The sequence below is a fragment of the Rhinoderma darwinii genome, chromosome 10 (genome assembly GCF_050947455.1).
Source record: "Rhinoderma darwinii isolate aRhiDar2 chromosome 10, aRhiDar2.hap1, whole genome shotgun sequence".
Taxonomy (NCBI): Eukaryota; Metazoa; Chordata; class Amphibia; order Anura; family Rhinodermatidae; genus Rhinoderma; species Rhinoderma darwinii.
In genome coordinates, this window is record NC_134696.1 from 3,916,522 (window position 1) to 3,933,658 (window position 17,137).

Sequence of the window (17,137 nt, forward strand, 5' to 3'; positions counted from 1 at the left end):
CCCCAATACAATACCTAACATCCAACTATCCCTCTATAATACCCCAATATAATACCTAACACCCAACTATCCCTATATAATACCCCAATACAATACCTAACACCAACTATCCCTCTATAATACCCCAATACTATACCTAACACCAACTATCCCTCTATAATACCCCAATACAATACCTAACACCCAACTATCCCTCTATAATACCCCAATACTATACCTAACACTCAACTATCCCTCTATAATACCCCAATACAATACCTAACACCCAACTATACCTCTATAATACCCCAATACAATACCTAACACCCAACTATCCCTCTATAATACCCCAATACAATACCTAACACTCAACTATCCCTCTATAATACCCCAATACTATACCTAACATCCAACTATCCCTCTATAATACCCCAATACAATACCTAACACCCAACTATCCCTCTATAATACCCCAATACTATACCTAACACTGAACTATCCCTCTATAATACCCCAATACAATACCTAACACCCAACTATCCCTCTATAATACCCCAATACAATACCTAACACCCAACTATCCCTATATAATACTCCAATATAATACCTAATACCCAACTATCCCTCTATAATACCCCAATACTATACCTAACACTCAACTATCCCTCTATAATACCCCAATACTATACCTAACATCCAACTATCCCTCTATAATACCCCAATACAATACCTAACACCCAACTATCCCTCTATAATACCCCAATACAATACCTAACACCCAACTATCCCTCTATAATACCCCAATATAATACCTAACACCCAACTATCCCTCTATAATACCCCAATACAATACCTAACACTCAACTATCCCTCTATAATACCCCAATACAATAACTAACACCCAACTATCCCTCTATAATACCCCAATACTATACCTAACACCCAACTATCCCTCTATAATACCCCAATACTATACCTAACACTCAACTATCCCTCTATAATACCCCAATACAATACCTAACACCCAACTATCCCTATATAATACTCCAATATAATACCTAATACCCAACTATCCCTCTATAATACCCCAATATAATACCTAACACCCAACTATCCCTCTATAATACCCCAATACTATACCTAACACCCAACTATCCCTCTATAATACCCCAATACTATACCTAACACTCAACTATCCCTCTATAATACCCCAATACAATGCCTAACACTCAACTATCCCTCTATAATACCCCAATACAATACCTAACACTCAACTATCCCTCTACAATACCCCAATACAATACCTAACACCCAACTATCCCTCTATAATACCCCAATACAATACCTAATACCCAACTATCCCTCTATAATACCCCAATACTATACCTAACACCAACTATCCCTCTATAATACCCCAATACTATACCTAACACCAACTATCCCTCTATAATATTCCAACACAAAGATATTACATAGTCATAGTACTGTATGTGATATTACAATATCATTATTTACCACTAGATGTCACTAGAATCACAGTGAATTTCTTTTCCGTTCCCGTTAGGTGCCAGCGTAACCAGATCATTAGTGTCATTCACTTCACCTGGCAGAGGTTTTATGTTATGGCTGATCAGAGTATATATATTTATTATAAGTGTGGTAATAACTCTGTCCAGCAAAATTATTATTCGTCATCTGTACCACATAATGCCACCCGGGTATCATAGTGTGGATACCACTGCTACATAACTGGCTGCCTGTATCAAGTGTCAGGGTGTCATTATCCTTTACGCCAAGTGTCAGCGTGTCATTATCCTGTACCCCAAGTGTCAGCGTGTCATTATCCTGTACCCCAAGTGTCAGTGTATCATTATCCTGTACCCCAAGGGTCAGTGTCATTATCCTGTACCCCAAGTGACAGCGTGTCATAATCCTGTACCCCAAGTGTCAGCGTGTCATAATCCTGTACCCCAAGTATCAGCGTGTCATTATCCTGTACCCCAAGTGTCAGCGTCATTATCCTGTACCCCAAGTGTCAGTGTCATTATCCTGTACCCCAAGTGTCAGTGTGTCATTATCCTTTACCCCAAGTATCAGTGCGTCATTATCCTGTACCCCAAGTGTCAGTCATTATCCTATACCCCAAGTGTCAGTGTATCATTATCCTGTACCCCAAGGGTCAGTGTATCATTATACTGCACCCCAAGTGTCAGCGTGTCATTATCCGGTACCCCAAGTGTCAGTGTATTATTATCCTGTACCCCAAGTGTTAGTGTGTCATTATCCTGTACCCAAAGTGTCAGCGTGTCATTATCCTGTACCCCAAGTGTCAGCGTGTCATTATCCTTTACCCCAAGTATCAGCGCGTCATTATCCTGTACCCCAAGTGTCAGTGTCATTATCCTGTACCCCAAGTATCAGTGTGTCATTATCCGGTACCCCAAGTGTCAGTGTATTATTATCCTGTACCCTAAGTGTCAGCGTGTCATTATCCTGTACCCCAAGTGTCAGCATGTCATTATCCTGTACCCCAAGTGTCAGCATGTCATTATCCTGTACCCCAAGTGTCAGTGTCATTATCCTGTACCCCAAGTGCCAGTGTGTCATTATTCTGTACCCCTAGTGTCAGTGTAGCATTATCCTTTACCCCAAGTGTCAGTGTATCATTATCCTGTACCCCAAGTGTCAGCGTGTCATAATCCTGTACCCCAAGTGTCAGCGTGTCATTATCCTGTACCCCAAGTGTCAGCGTCATTATCCTGTACCCCAAGTGTCAGCGTGTCATTATCCTTTACCCCAAGTATCAGCGCGTCATTATCCTGTACCCCAAGTGTCAGTGTCATTATCCTATACCCCAAGTATCAGCGTGTCATTATCCGGTACCCCAAGTGTCAGCGTGTCATTATCCGGTACCCCAAGTGTCAGTGTATTATTATCCTGTACCCCAAGTGTTAGTGTGTCATTATCCTGTACCCAAAGTGTCAGCGTGTCATTATCCTGTACCCCAAGTGTCAGCGTGTCATTATCCTTTACCCCAAGTATCAGCGCGTCATTATCCTGTACCAGAAGTGTCAGTGTCATTATCCTGTACCCCAAGTATCAGTGTGTCATTATCCGGTACCCCAAGTGTCAGTGTATTATTATCCTGTACCCTAAGTGTCAGTGTATCATTATCCTGTACCCCAAGTGTCAGCATGTCATTATCCTGTACCCCAAGTGTCAGTGTCATTATCCTGTACCCCAAGTGCTAGTGTGTCATTATTCTGTACCCCTAGTGTCAGTGTAGCATTATCCTTTACCCCAAGTGTCAGTGTATCATTATCCTGTACCCCAAGTGTCAGCGTGTCATTATCCTGTACCCCAAGTGTCAGTGTCATTACCCTGTACCCCAAGTGCCACTGTCATTATCCTGTACCCTAAGTGCCACTGTTATTATACTGTACCCCAAGTGCCAGCGTGTCATTATCCTGTACCCCAAGTGCCAGTGTCATTATCCTGTACCCCAAGTGTCAGTGTATCATTATCCTGTACCCCAAGTGTCAGTGTATCATTATCCTGTACCCCAAGTGTCAGTGTCATTATCCTGTACCCCAAGTGTCAGCGTGTCATTATCCTGTACCCCAAGTGCCAGTGTCATTATCCTGTACACCAAGTGTCAGTGTATCATTATCCTGTACCCCAAGTGTCAGTGTATCATTATCCTGTACCCCAAGTGTCAGTGTCATTATCCTGTACCCCAAGTGTCAGCGTGTCATTATCCTGTACCCCAAATGTCAGTGTCATTATCCTATACCCCAAGTGTCAGTGTCATTATCCTGTACCCCAAGTATCAGTGTGTCATTATCCTGTACCCCAAGTGTCAGTGTATCATCATCCTGTACCCCAAGTGTCAGCGTATCATTATCCTGTACCCCAAGTGTCAGCGTATCATTATCCTGTACCCCAAGTGTCAGTGTCATTATCCTGTACCCCAAGTGTCAGTGTCATTATCCTGTACCCCAAGTGTCAGTGTATCATTATCCTGTACCCTAAGTGTCAGCGTATCATTATCCTGTACCCCAAGTGTCAGTGTCATTATCCTGTACCCCAAGTGTCAGTGTCATTATCCTGTACCCCAAGTGTCAGTGTATCATTATCCTGTACCCCAAGTGTCAGCGTATCATTATCCTGTACCCCAAGTGTCAGCGTATCATTATCCTGTACCCCAAGTGTCAGCGTATCATTATCCTGTACCCCAAGTGTCAGTGTCATTATCCTGTACCCCAAGTGTCAGTGTCATTATCCTGTACCCCAAGTGTCAGTGTATCATTATCCTGTACCCCAAGTGTCAGTGTGTCATTATCCTGTGCCCCAAGTGTCAGCGTGTCATTATCCTGTACCCAAAGTGTCAGTGTCATTATCCTGTACCCCAAGTGTCAGTGACATTATCCTGTACCCCAAGTGTCAGTGTCATTATCCTGTAACCCAATTGTCAGCGTCATTATCCTGTACCCCAAGTGTCAGCGCGTCATTATCCTTTACCCCAAGTATCAGCGCGTCATTATCCTGTACCCCAAGTGTCAGTGTCATTATCCTATACCCCAAGTATCAGCGCGTCATTATCCTGTACCCCAAGTGTCAGCGTGTCATTATCCGGTACCCCAAGTGTCAGTGTATTATTATCCTGTACCCCAAGTGTTAGTGTGTCATTATCCTGTACCCAAAGTGTCAGCGTGTCATTATCCTGTACCCCAAGTGTCAGCGCGTCATTATCCTTTACCCCAAGTATCAGCGCGTCATTATCCTGTACCCCAAGTGTCAGTGTCATTATCCTGTACCCCAAGTATCAGTGTGTCATTATCCGGTACCCCAAGTGTCAGTGTATTATTATCCTGTACCCTAAGTGTCAGTGTATCATTATCCTGTACCCCAAGTGCTAGTGTGTCATTATTCTGTACCCCTAGTGTCAGTGTAGCATTATCCTTTACCCCAAGTGTCAGTGTATCATTATCCTGTACCCCAAGTGTCAGCGTGTCATTATCCTGTACCCCAAGTGTCAGTGTCATTATCCTGTACCCCAAGTGCCACTGTCATTATACTGTACCCCAAGTGTCAGCGTGTCATTATCCTGTACCCCAAGTGCCAGTGTCATTATCCTGTACCTGCCAGTGTCATTATCCTGTACCCCAAGTGTCAGTGTATCATTATCCTGTACCCCAAGTGTCAGTGTATCATTATCCTGTACCCCAAGTGTCAGTGTCATTATCCTGTACCCCAAGTGTCAGTGTCATTATCCTGTACCCCAAGTGTCAGCGTGTCATTATCCTGTACCCCAAGTGCCAGTGTCATTATCCTGTACCCCAAGTGTCAGTGTATCATTATCCTGTACCCCAAGTGTCAGTGTATCATTATCCTGTACCCCAAGTGTCAGTGTCATTATCCTGTACCCCAAGTGTCAGCGTGTCATTATCCTGTACCCCAAGTGTCAGTGTCATTATCCTATACCCCAAGTGTCAGTGTCATTATCCTGTACCCCAAGTGTCAGTGTGTCATTATCCTGTACCCCAAGTGTCAGCGTATCATTATCCTGTACCCCAAGTGTCAGTGTCATTATCCTGTACCCCAAGTGTCAGTGTCATTATCCTGTACCCCAAGTGTCAGTGTATCATTATCCTGTACCCCAAGTGTCAGTGTATCATTATCCTGTACCCCAAGTGTCAGTGTCATTATCCTGTACCCCAAGTGTCAGTGTCATTATCCTGTACCCCAAGTGTCAGTGTATCATTATCCTGTACCCCAAGTGTCAGCGTATCATTATCCTGTACCCCAAGTGTCAGTGTATCATTATCCTGTACCCCAAGTGTCAGCGTATCATTATCCTGTACCCCAAGTGTCAGCGTATCATTATCCTGTACCCCAAGTGTCAGCGTGTCATTATCCTGTACCCCAAGTGTCAGTGTATCATTATCCTGTACCCCAAGTGTCAGCGTGTCATTATCCTGTACCCCAAGTGTCAGCGTGTCATTATCCTGTACCCCAAGTGTCAGTGTCATTATCCTGTACCCCAAGTGTCAGTGACATTATCCTGTACCCCAAGTGTCAGTGTATCATTATCCTGTACCCCAAGTGTCAGCATGTCATTATCCTGTACCCCAAGTGTCAGCGTATCATTATCCTGTACCCCAAGTGTCAGTGTCATTATCCTGTACCCCAAGTGTCAGTGTCATTATCCTTTACCCCAAGTGTCTGCGCGTCATTATCCTGTGCCCCAAGTTTCAGCGCGTCATTATCCTGTACCCCAAGTGTCAGCGTGTCATTATCCTGTACCCCAAGTGTCAGCGTGTCATTATCCTGTACCCCAAGTGTCAGCGTGTCATTATCCTGTACCCCAAGTGTCAGTGTCATTATCCTGTACCCCAAGTTTCAGCGTGTCATTATCGTGTACCCCAAGTGTCAGTGTCATTGTCCTGTACCCCAAGTGTCAGTGTCATTGTCCTGTACCCCAAGTGTCAGTGTCATTATCCTGTACCCCAAGTGTCAGTGTCATTATCCTGTACCCCAAGTGTCAGTGTCATTATCCTGTACCCCAAGTGTCAGTGTATCATTATCCTGTACCCCAAGTGTCAGTGTATCATTATCCTGTACCCCAAGTGTCAGTTTATCATTATCCTGTACCCCAAGTGTCAGTGTATCATTATCCTGTACCCCAAGTGCCAGCGTATCATTATCCTGTACCCCAAGTGTCAGTGTATCATTATCCTGTACCCCAAGTGTCAGCGTATCATTATCCTGTACCCCAAGTGTCAGCGTATCATTATCCTGTACCCCAAGTGTCAGCGTATCATTATCCTGTACCCCAAGTGTCAGTGTAATTATCCTGTACCCCAAGTGTCAGTGTCATTATCCTGTACCCCAAGTGTCAGCGTATCATTATCCTGTACCCCAAGTGTCAGCGTGTCATTATCCTGTACCCCAAGTGTCAGTGTCATTATCCTGTACCCCAAGTGTCAGCGTGTCATTATCCTGTACCCCAAGTGTCAGGGTCATTATCCTGTACCCCAAGTGTCAGTGACATTATCCTGTACCCCAAGTGTCAGTGTCATTATCCTGTACCCCAAGTGTCAGTGACATTATCCTGTATCCCAAGTGTCAGTGTCATTATCCTGTACCCCAAGTGTCAGCATGTCATTATCCTGTACCCCAAGTGTCAGTGTCATTATCCTTTACCCCAAGTGTCAGCGCGTCATTATCCTGTGCCCCAAGTTTCAGCGCGTCATTATCTTGTACCCCAAGTGTCAGCGTGTCATTATCCTGTACCCCAAGTGTCAGCGTGTCATTATCCTGTACCCCAAGTGTCAGCGTGTCATTATCCTGTATCCCAAGTGTCAGCGTGTCATTATCCTGTACCCCAAGTGTCAGTGTCATTATCCTGTACCCCAAGTTTCAGCGTGTCATTATCGTGTACCCCAAGTGTCAGTGTCATTGTCCTGTACCCCAAGTGTCAGTGTCATTGTCCTGTACCCCAAGTGTCAGTGTCATTGTCCTGTACCCCAAGTGTCAGTGTCATTATCCTGTACCCCAAGTGTCAGTGTCATTATCCTGTACCCCAAGTGTCAGTGTCATTATCCTGTACCCCAAGTGTCAGTGTATCATTATCCTGTACCCCAAGTGTCAGTTTATCATTATCCTGTACCCCAAGTGTCAGTGTATCATTATCCTGTACCCCAAGTGTCAGCGTATCATTATCCTGTACCCCAAGTGTCAGTGTATCATTATCCTGTACCCCAAGTGTCAGCGTATCATTATCCTGTACCCCAAGTGTCAGCGTATCATTATCCTGTACCCCAAGTGTCAGTGTCATTATCCTGTACCCCAAGTGTCAGTGACATTATCCTGTACCCCAAGTGTCAGTGTCATTATCCTGTACCCCTAGTGTCAGTGACATTATCCTGTACCCCAAGTGTCAGTGTCATTATCCTGTACCCCAAGTGTCAGCATGTCATTATCCTGTACCCCAAGTGTCAGCGTATCATTATCCTGTACCCCAAGTGTCAGTGTCATTATCCTGTACCCCAAGTGTCAGTGTCATTATCCTGTACCCCAAGTGTCAGCGTGTCATTATCCTGTACCCCAAGTGTCAGCGTGTCATTATCCTGTACCCCAAGTGTCAGCGTGTCATTATCCTCTACCCCAAGTGTCAGCGTGTCATTATCCTGTACCCCAAGTGTCAGCGTGTCATTATCCTGTACCCCAAGTGTCAGCGTGTCATTATCCTGTACCCCAAGTGTCAGCGTGTCATTATCCTGTACCCCAAGTGTCAGTGTCATTATCCTGTACCCCAAGTTTCAGCGTGTCATTATCGTGTACCCCAAGTGTCAGTGTCATTGTCCTGTACCCCAAGTGTCAGTGTCATTGTCCTGTACCCCAAGTGTCAGTGTCATTATCCTGTACCCCAAGTGTCAGTGTCATTATCCTGTACCCCAAGTGTCAGTGTCATTATCCTGTACCCCAAGTGTCAGTGTATCATTATCCTGTACCCCAAGTGTAAGTTTATCATTATCCTGTACCCCAAGTGTCAGCGTGTCATTATCCTGTACCCCAAGTGTCAGTGACATTATCCTGTACCCCAAGTGTCAGTGACATTATCCTGTACCCCAAGTGTCAGTGTCATTATCCTGTACCCCAAGTGTCAGCGTATCATTATCCTGTACCCCAAGTGTCATTGTCATTATCCTGTACCCCAAGTGTCAGTGTCATTATTCTGTACCCCAAGTGTCAGCGTGTCATTATCCTGTACCCCAAGTGTCAGCGTGTCATTATCCTGTACCCCAAGTGTCAGCGTGTCATTATCCTGTACCCCAAGTGTCAGTGTCATTATCCTGTACCCCAAGTTTCAGCATGTCATTATCGTGTACCCCAAGTGTCAGTGTCATTGTCCTGCACCCCAAGTGTCAGTGTCATTGTCCTGTACCCCAAGTGTCAGTGTCATTATCCTGTACCCCAAGTGTCATTGTCATTATCCTGTACTCCAAGTGTCAGTGTCATTATCCTGTACCCCAAGTGTCAGTGTCATTATCCTGTACCCCAAGTGTCAGTGTATCATTATCCTGTACCCCAAGTGTCAGTTTATCATTATCCTGTACCCCAAGTGTCAGTGTATCATTATCCTGTACCCCAAGTGTCAGCGTATCATTATCCTGTACCCCAAGTATCAGTGTATCATTATCCTGTACCCCAAGTGTCAGCGTATCATTATCCTGTACCCCAAGTGTCAGCGTATCATTATCCTGTACCCCAAGTGTCAGTGCCATTATCCTGTACCCCAAGTGTCAGTGTCATTATCCTGTACCCCAAGTGTCAGCATGTCATTATCCTGTACCCCAAGTGTCAGCGTGTCATTATCCTGTACCCCAAGTGTCAGCATGTCATTATCCTGTACCCCAAGTGTCAGTGTCATTATCCTGTACCCCAAGTGTCAGTGTCATTATCCTTTACCCCAAGTGTCAGCGCGTCATTATCCTGTGCCCCAAGTTTCAGCGCGTCATTATCCTGTACCCCAAGTGTCAGTGTCATTATCCTGTACCCCAAGTTTCAGCGTGTCATTATTGTGTACCCCAAGTGTCAGTGTCATTGTCCTGTACCCCAAGTGTCAGTGTCATTGTCCTGTACCCCAAGTGTCAGCGTGTCATTATCCTGTACCCCAAGTGTCAGTGTCATTATCCTGTACACCAAGTTTCAGCGTGTCATTATCGTGTACCCCAAGTGTCAGTGTCATTGTCCTGTACACCAAGTGTCAGTGTCATTGTCCTGTACCCCAAGTGTCAGTGTCATTATCCTGTACCCCAAGTGTCAGTGTCATTATCCTGTACCCCAAGTGTCAGCATGTCATTATCCTGTACCCCAAGTGTCAGTGTCATTATCCTGTACCCCAAGTGTCAGCGTGTCATTATCCTGTACCCCAAGTGTCAGCGTGTCATTATCCTGTACCCCAAGTGTCAGTGTCATTATCCTGTACCCCAAGTTTCAGCGTGTCATTATCGTGTACCCCAAGTGTCAGTGTCATTGTCCTGCACCCCAAGTGTCAGTGTCATTGTCCTGTACCCCAAGTGTCAGTGTCATTATCCTGTACCCCAATTGTCATTGTCATTATCCTGTACCCCAAGTGTCAGTGTCATTATCCTGTACCCCAAGTGTCAGTGTCATTATCCTGTACCCCAAGTGTCAGTGTATCATTATCCTGTACCCCAAGTGTCAGTGTATCATTATCCTGTACCCCAAGTGTCAGTGTATCATTATCCTGTACCCCAAGTGTCAGTGTATCATTATCCTGTACCCCAAGTGTCAGCGTATCATTATCCTGTACCCCAAGTATCAGCGTATCATTATCCTGTACCCCAAGTGTCAGCGTATCATTATCCTGTACCCCAAGTGTCAGCGTATCATTATCCTGTACCCCAAGTGTCAGTGTCATTATCCTGTACCCCAAGTGTCAGTGTCATTATCCTGTACCTCAAGTGTCAGCGTGTCATTATCCTGTACCCCAAGTGTCAGCGTGTCATTATCCTGTACCCCAAGTGTCAGTGTCATTATCCTGTACCCCAAGTGTCAGTGACATTATCCTGTACCCCAAGTGTCAGTGTAATTATCCTGTACCCCAAGTGTCAGCGTGTCATTATCCTGTACCCCAAGTGTCAGTGTATCATTATCCTGTACCCCAAGTGTCAGTGTATCATTATCCTGTACCTCAAGTGTCAGTGTCATTATCCTGTACCCCAAGTGTCAGCGCGTCATTATCCTTTACCCCAAGTGTCAGCGCGTCATTATCCTGTACCCCAAGTTTCAGCACGTCATTATCTTGTACCCCAAGTGTCAGCGTGTCATTATCCTGTACCCCAAGTGTCAGCATGTCATTATCCTGTACCCCAAGTGTCAGTGTCATTATCCTGTACCCCAAGTTTCAGCGTGTCATTATCGTGTACCCCAAGTGTCAGTGTCATTGTCCTGTACCCCAAGTGTCAGTGTCATTGTCCTGTACCCCAAGTGTCAGCGTGTCATTATCCTGTACCCCAAGTGTCAGCGTGTCATTATCTTGTACCCCAAGTGTCAGCGTCATTATCCTGTACCCCAAGTGTCAGTGTCATTATCCTGTACCCCAAGTGTCAGTGTCATTATCCTGTACCCCAAGTGTCAGTGTATCATTATCCTGTACCCCAAGTGTAAGTTTATCATTATCCTGTACCCCAAGTGTCAGCGTGTCATTATCCTGTACCCCAAGTGTCAGTGACATTATCCTGTACCCCAAGTGTCAGTGTCATTATCCTGTACCCCAAGTGTCAGTGACATTATCCTGTACCCCAAGTGTCAGTGTCATTATCCTGTACCCCAAGTGTCAGCGTATCATTATCCTGTACCCCAAGTGTCATTGTCATTATCCTGTACCCCAAGTGTCAGTGTCATTATCCTGTACCCCAAGTGTCAGCGTGTCATTATCCTGTACCCCAAGTGTCAGCGTGTCATTATCCTGTACCCCAAGTGTCAGCGTGTCATTATCCTGTACCCCAAGTGTCAGCGTGTCATTATCCTGTACCCCAAGTGTCAGTGTCATTATCCTGTACCCCAAGTTTCAGCGTGTCATTATCGTGTACCCCAAGTGTCAGTGTCATTGTCCTGCACCCCAAGTGTCAGTGTCATTGTCCTGTACCCCAAGTGTCAGTGTCATTATCCTGTACCCCAAGTGTCATTGTCATTATCCTGTACCCCAAGTGTCAGTGTCATTATCCTGTACCCCAAGTGTCAGTGTCATTATCCTGTACCCCAAGTGTCAGTGTATCATTATCCTGTACCCCAAGTGTCAGTTTATCATTATCCTGTACCCCAAGTGTCAGTGTATCATTATCCTGTACCCCAAGTGTCAGCGTATCATTATCCTGTACCCCAAGTATCAGTGTATCATTATCCTGTACCCCAAGTGTCAGCGTATCATTATCCTGTACCCCAAGTGTCAGCGTATCATTATCCTGTACCCCAAGTGTCAGTGCCATTATCCTGTACCCCAAGTGTCAGTGTCATTATCCTGTACCCCAAGTGTCAGCATGTCATTATCCTGTACCCCAAGTGTCAGCATGTCATTATCCTGTACCCCAAGTGTCAGCATGTCATTATCCTGTACCCCAAGTGTCAGTGTCATTATCCTGTACCCCAAGTGTCAGTGTCATTATCCTTTACCCCAAGTGTCAGCGCGTCATTATCCTGTACCCCAAGTTTCAGCGCGTCATTATCCTGTACCCCAAGTGTCAGTGTCATTATCCTGTACCCCAAGTTTCAGCATGTCATTATTGTGTACCCCAAGTGTCAGTGTCATTGTCCTGTACCCCAAGTGTCAGTGTCATTGTCCTGTACCCCAAGTGTCAGCGTGTCATTATCCTGTACCCCAAGTGTCAGTGTCATTATCCTGTACCCCAAGTTTCAGCGTGTCATTATCGTGTACCCCAAGTGTCAGTGTCATTGTCCTGTACCCCAAGTGTCAGTGTCATTGTCCTGTACCCCAAGTGTCAGTGTCATTATCCTGTACCCCAAGTGTCAGTGTCATTATCCTGTACCCCAAGTGTCAGCATGTCATTATCCTGTACCCCAAGTGTCAGTGTCATTATCCTGTACCCCAAGTGTCAGCGTGTCATTATCCTGTACCCCAAGTGTCAGTGTCATTATCCTGTACCCCAAGTTTCAGCGTGTCATTATCGTGTACCCCAAGTGTCAGTGTCATTGTCCTGCACCCCAAGTGTCAGTGTCATTGTCCTGTACCCCAAGTGTCAGTGTCATTATCCTGTACCCCAAGTGTCATTGTCATTATCCTGTACCCCAAGTGTCAGTGTCATTATCCTGTACCCCAAGTGTCAGTGTCATTATCCTGTACCCCAAGTGTCAGTGTATCATTATCCTGTACCCCAAGTGTCAGTGTATCATTATCCTGTACCCCAAGTGTCAGTGTATCATTATCCTGTACCCCAAGTGTCAGTGTATCATTATCCTGTACCCCAAGTGTCAGCGTATCATTATCCTGTACCCCAAGTATCAGCGTATCATTATCCTGTACCCCAAGTGTCAGCGTATCATTATCCTGTACCCCAAGTGTCAGCGTATCATTATCCTGTACCCCAAGTGTCAGTGTCATTATCCTGTACCCCAAGTGTCAGTGTCATTATCCTGTACCCCAAGTGTCAGCGTGTCATTATCCTGTACCCCAAGTGTCAGCGTGTCATTATCCTGTACCCCAAGTGTCAGTGTCATTATCCTGTACCCCAAGTGTCAGTGACATTATCCTGTACCCCAAGTGTCAGTGTCATTATCCTGTACCCCAAGTGTCAGCGTGTCATTATCCTGTACCCCAAGTGTCAGTGTATCATTATCCTGTACCCCAAGTGTCAGTGTATCATTATCCTGTACCTCAAGTGTCAGTGTCATTATCCTGTACCCCAAGTGTCAGCGCGTCATTATCCTTTACCCCAAGTGTCAGCGCGTCATTATCCTGTACCCCAAGTTTCAGCGCGTCATTATCTTGTACCCCAAGTGTCAGCGTGTCATTATCCTGTACCCCAAGTGTCAGCATGTCATTATCCTGTACCCCAAGTGTCAGTGTCATTATCCTGTACCCCAAGTTTCAGCGTGTCATTATCGTGTACCCCAAGTGTCAGTGTCATTGTCCTGTACCCCAAGTGTCAGTGTCATTGTCCTGTACCCCAAGTGTCAGCGTGTCATTATCCTGTACCCCAAGTGTCAGCGTGTCATTATCTTGTACCCCAAGTGTCAGCGTGTCATTATCCTGTACCCCAAGTGTCAGCGTGTCATTATCCTGTACCCCAAGTGTCAGCGTGTCATTATCTTGTACCCCAAGTGTCAGCGTGTCATTGTCCTGTACCCCAAGTGTCAGTGTCATTATCCTGTACCCCAAGTGTCAGCGTGTCATTATCCTGTACCCCAAGTTTCAGCGTGTCATTATCCTGTACCCCAAGTGTCTGTGGTCGTCATGATTGGTTAAGCGCTGATAATAAAAGTAGAATGTATTTTGTTTCCTCCACATTTTCTGCGCTGTTATTGTGATGGGGGAAGGAGCGATTATACCGGGGACGGGGTTCACATTGGAGCGAGGAGAAAGGGTTAATGACGGCTCCGGGGTCTTTATTCAGAATCTTCAGGATTTTTCCTTCTTATTTCATTTCTCTTGATAATTCTCCAGTTTATTCCGCCGCGCTGCGCACAGATCAGTCACATCCGGCCCCGTCCCCTGGGGGGCGCACCATCTTAATCTCAGGTGTGAAGGGGGCTGCAGAGTCGGAGTCATAATGGGGCTTCATCTATGGGGGGCCAGTACTAAACATGCGCAGCCCGGGTCAATGACTATTATATCATATTATATACGGGGTGGTGTCACATGACCTTGTCTCACGCACATTAGGGACAATTTCAACAAAATCTTTTTTTTACCTGCAAATGGCGTCATTTAGTGACAAATAATAAACACCTTCTAAACCCACGCCGTTTCAGCGCTGCCCGTCCGCGGCTGGTATCTATTTACATTGGCTGAACCTGTGACGTTCCCTGTCAGCATGTGACCACTCCAGCCAATCATTGGCCGCAGCGGAAACCTCTGCTAGTACGGCACGTCACCGCTCCGGCCAATGTGAACATAGATCAGAGGGAGACAGGGGCGTAAGTTAAGGGGGTTCACCTGGACCATGGAACCTGACAGGGCCCGGAGGGTCCCCAGCCCCATAAGTACGTCACTATTAGAAATGACGGGTGATTGTTGGGGGGTCCTGTTTTGGATTTTGCATTGGGGCCCAGGTTCTTCTAGTTACGCCACTGGTGGGAGAACGGGGCGGCAGCGCTGGAGCAGCAGGCGATTCGAATGTCAGTGATTTTTACTAAATGGCGCCATTTGCGGGTAAAAGTAGAATTTTTATCAATCCCGGGTCACCCCTGTAATGTGTATTTTTTCTGCAAACTCAACAAACTCCAGATAAAAATTCTGCCACCGCTGAGCCGCCATGTCTTACGTTTCTGTTTTATTCCTATCACCATGGCAGAAATAAAAAAAATCATATCATAAATGTATGCGTCGCGTATAAATCGTACTACCGCGCTGCGTAACATGATGAATAGTATCCGGGATCTACAGAACTGAAGCTTCATCACTGCGTAATAAAAGGTTCTGCAACTTTCTGACACACTTTGTGTTCCAATTCCTTATGATTTTCATGATCTGTTTGCTGTCAGTGAATGGGAACAATCTGGATTACATCAAGGACCGGTCCTGACCTAATACTTCTCACAGCTGAGGGTTTGTTACAATTGTATCCAGTCTAGACAATCATCTGTGTACTGAACGGCCTGGACTCCAGACTGATACATTGTAACAAACTATCGGGATAGGAGAGATTTGTGCTGCTGATGTGTTTAGATCACAGAGGATGGTCTAGACTGGATACAATTGTAACAAACTCTCAGCTGTGAGAAGTATTAGGTCAGGACGGGTTTTCCGTATTTGGATGTGAACAAGAATATTCATATTTATTGAAAGTAAGCAGAGATCTTGAAAATGGTGAGGAATTGAGACACAAAGTATATTAGAAAGTTGCAGAACTTTTCATTATGCAATGATTCGGCTTTATTCACATAAGACTGGACACCGGCCCTTTAATTATTATTGTTATTACTATTTCTACAAACTTCATTTTACGACTTTTTCCATTTCAAACAAATTATTTTGACAAATGTCGCTTTGATCTCTTGGTTCCGTAACGTGTATATTAAGGGGTTAAGGAAGGGGGTGACGACCGTGTACATTAACGAGAGAACCTTTAAGGCGATCACAGAGCGTCCAGACGCCGGCACCAAATATATAGCAATAAGCGACAGGTAGAATATGGAGACGACCGTGAGATGGGCGCTGCAGGTAGAGAACGCTTTCTGCCGTCCCGTCACTGTCGGGATCTTCATGATGACGGCCGCTATACAGACGTAGCTGGCAATGATGGCGACGAAGGGCAACAGGGTCACCGGAGCCGTCAGGATGAAGTCAATGGACCGTAATAGTCGGGTGTCCGAGCAGGAAAGCTTCAGGATGGGCACAAAGTCACAGAAGAAATGGTCAATGACGTTCTCACCACAGAAGTTCAGTTTAGACATCAAAACGGCAACGACCAAAGTGATGGCGAAACTCAACCCCCAAGAGCCGACCACCAGGTGATGCCGCAGCCTCGTGCCCATGATGGGTATATAAGACAGAGGGTGACAGATCGCCAAGTATCGATCATAAGACATGACCGTCAGGAGGAGACATTCAGTGCCCGTGGAAGCCCCAAAGAGCTGGAACTGGGCGATGCAGTCAGGGAATGGCACGGCTCTGCCGCCCTTCAGGATGATGTGGAGGAGATTGGGCACAATGCCGGTGGTGAGGAGCAAGTCACACAGAGACAGGTGGCAGAGGAAGAAGTACATGGGAGTCTGGAGGAGGTGACTGGCGGACACCAGAAATATAATCATGACGTTCCCCATCAGACACAAGACATAAACCAACAAACACAAGAAGAACAGAGGGATCCGGAGGCCGTGGAGACTCCCGAAGCCGAGGAGGAAGAATTCCAGGACGACGGTGCGGTTCCTCTTCATCCCGGAGTCCTCACACCTGAAACGTCAGCACTTACTCAAAATGTGAATCCTATACCTGAGGTCCGTGCGGTTTTCTAGCACGCGGCGTGCGGGCGGCTGAGTGGCGTTACGCTCGGATGATGGCGTCCCGGTTTTCTATCTTGTCCGTATCACGCGCTCATCGCTAAAAAGTAAAACATTCAGATGATCAGCCGTAGAGTCGCCGGACCCCGTGTGCAATGAACGGAGGGTCAACGCAACGTTTAAAGACCATTTTCTGCTTTACATTTACAGTCTATGAGAATGGTAGATTAACACTTTGGTTTCCATCATTTGTGAGTCATGGGCTTGTTGCCCCCCACCTTGCAGGAGAGAGGGGTTAGGGGACCCTCCGCCGGGTTTTCTCACTACCTTCATTGCTAACTGCAAATTCACATCATCCATGGAAATAGGTCAGCAGCCCACCGTGCCTGGGACCCCCCGCCCCTCCCCCCATGGGCTGCCTCTATGATATGGACACCATTGTCTGGGC

General features: G+C 46.0%; 1 protein-coding gene across 1 annotated transcript; it reads right to left on the reverse strand.

The window, feature by feature from the left end:
- Positions 1-15,690: 15,690 nt before the first annotated feature.
- Positions 15,691-16,626, reverse strand: LOC142662335 (olfactory receptor 1M1-like). Its single transcript, XM_075840548.1, has one exon. The coding sequence runs from the start codon at positions 16,624-16,626 to the stop codon at positions 15,691-15,693; it is 936 nt and encodes a 311-aa protein (XP_075696663.1).
- Positions 16,627-17,137: the final 511 nt, after the last annotated feature.

Bases quoted from the DNA above. Each gene is read 5' to 3' on its own strand.
- LOC142662335 (XM_075840548.1), bottom strand. From the start codon at position 16,626: ATGAAGAGGAACCGCACCGTCGTCCTGGAATTCTTCCTCCTCGGCTTC.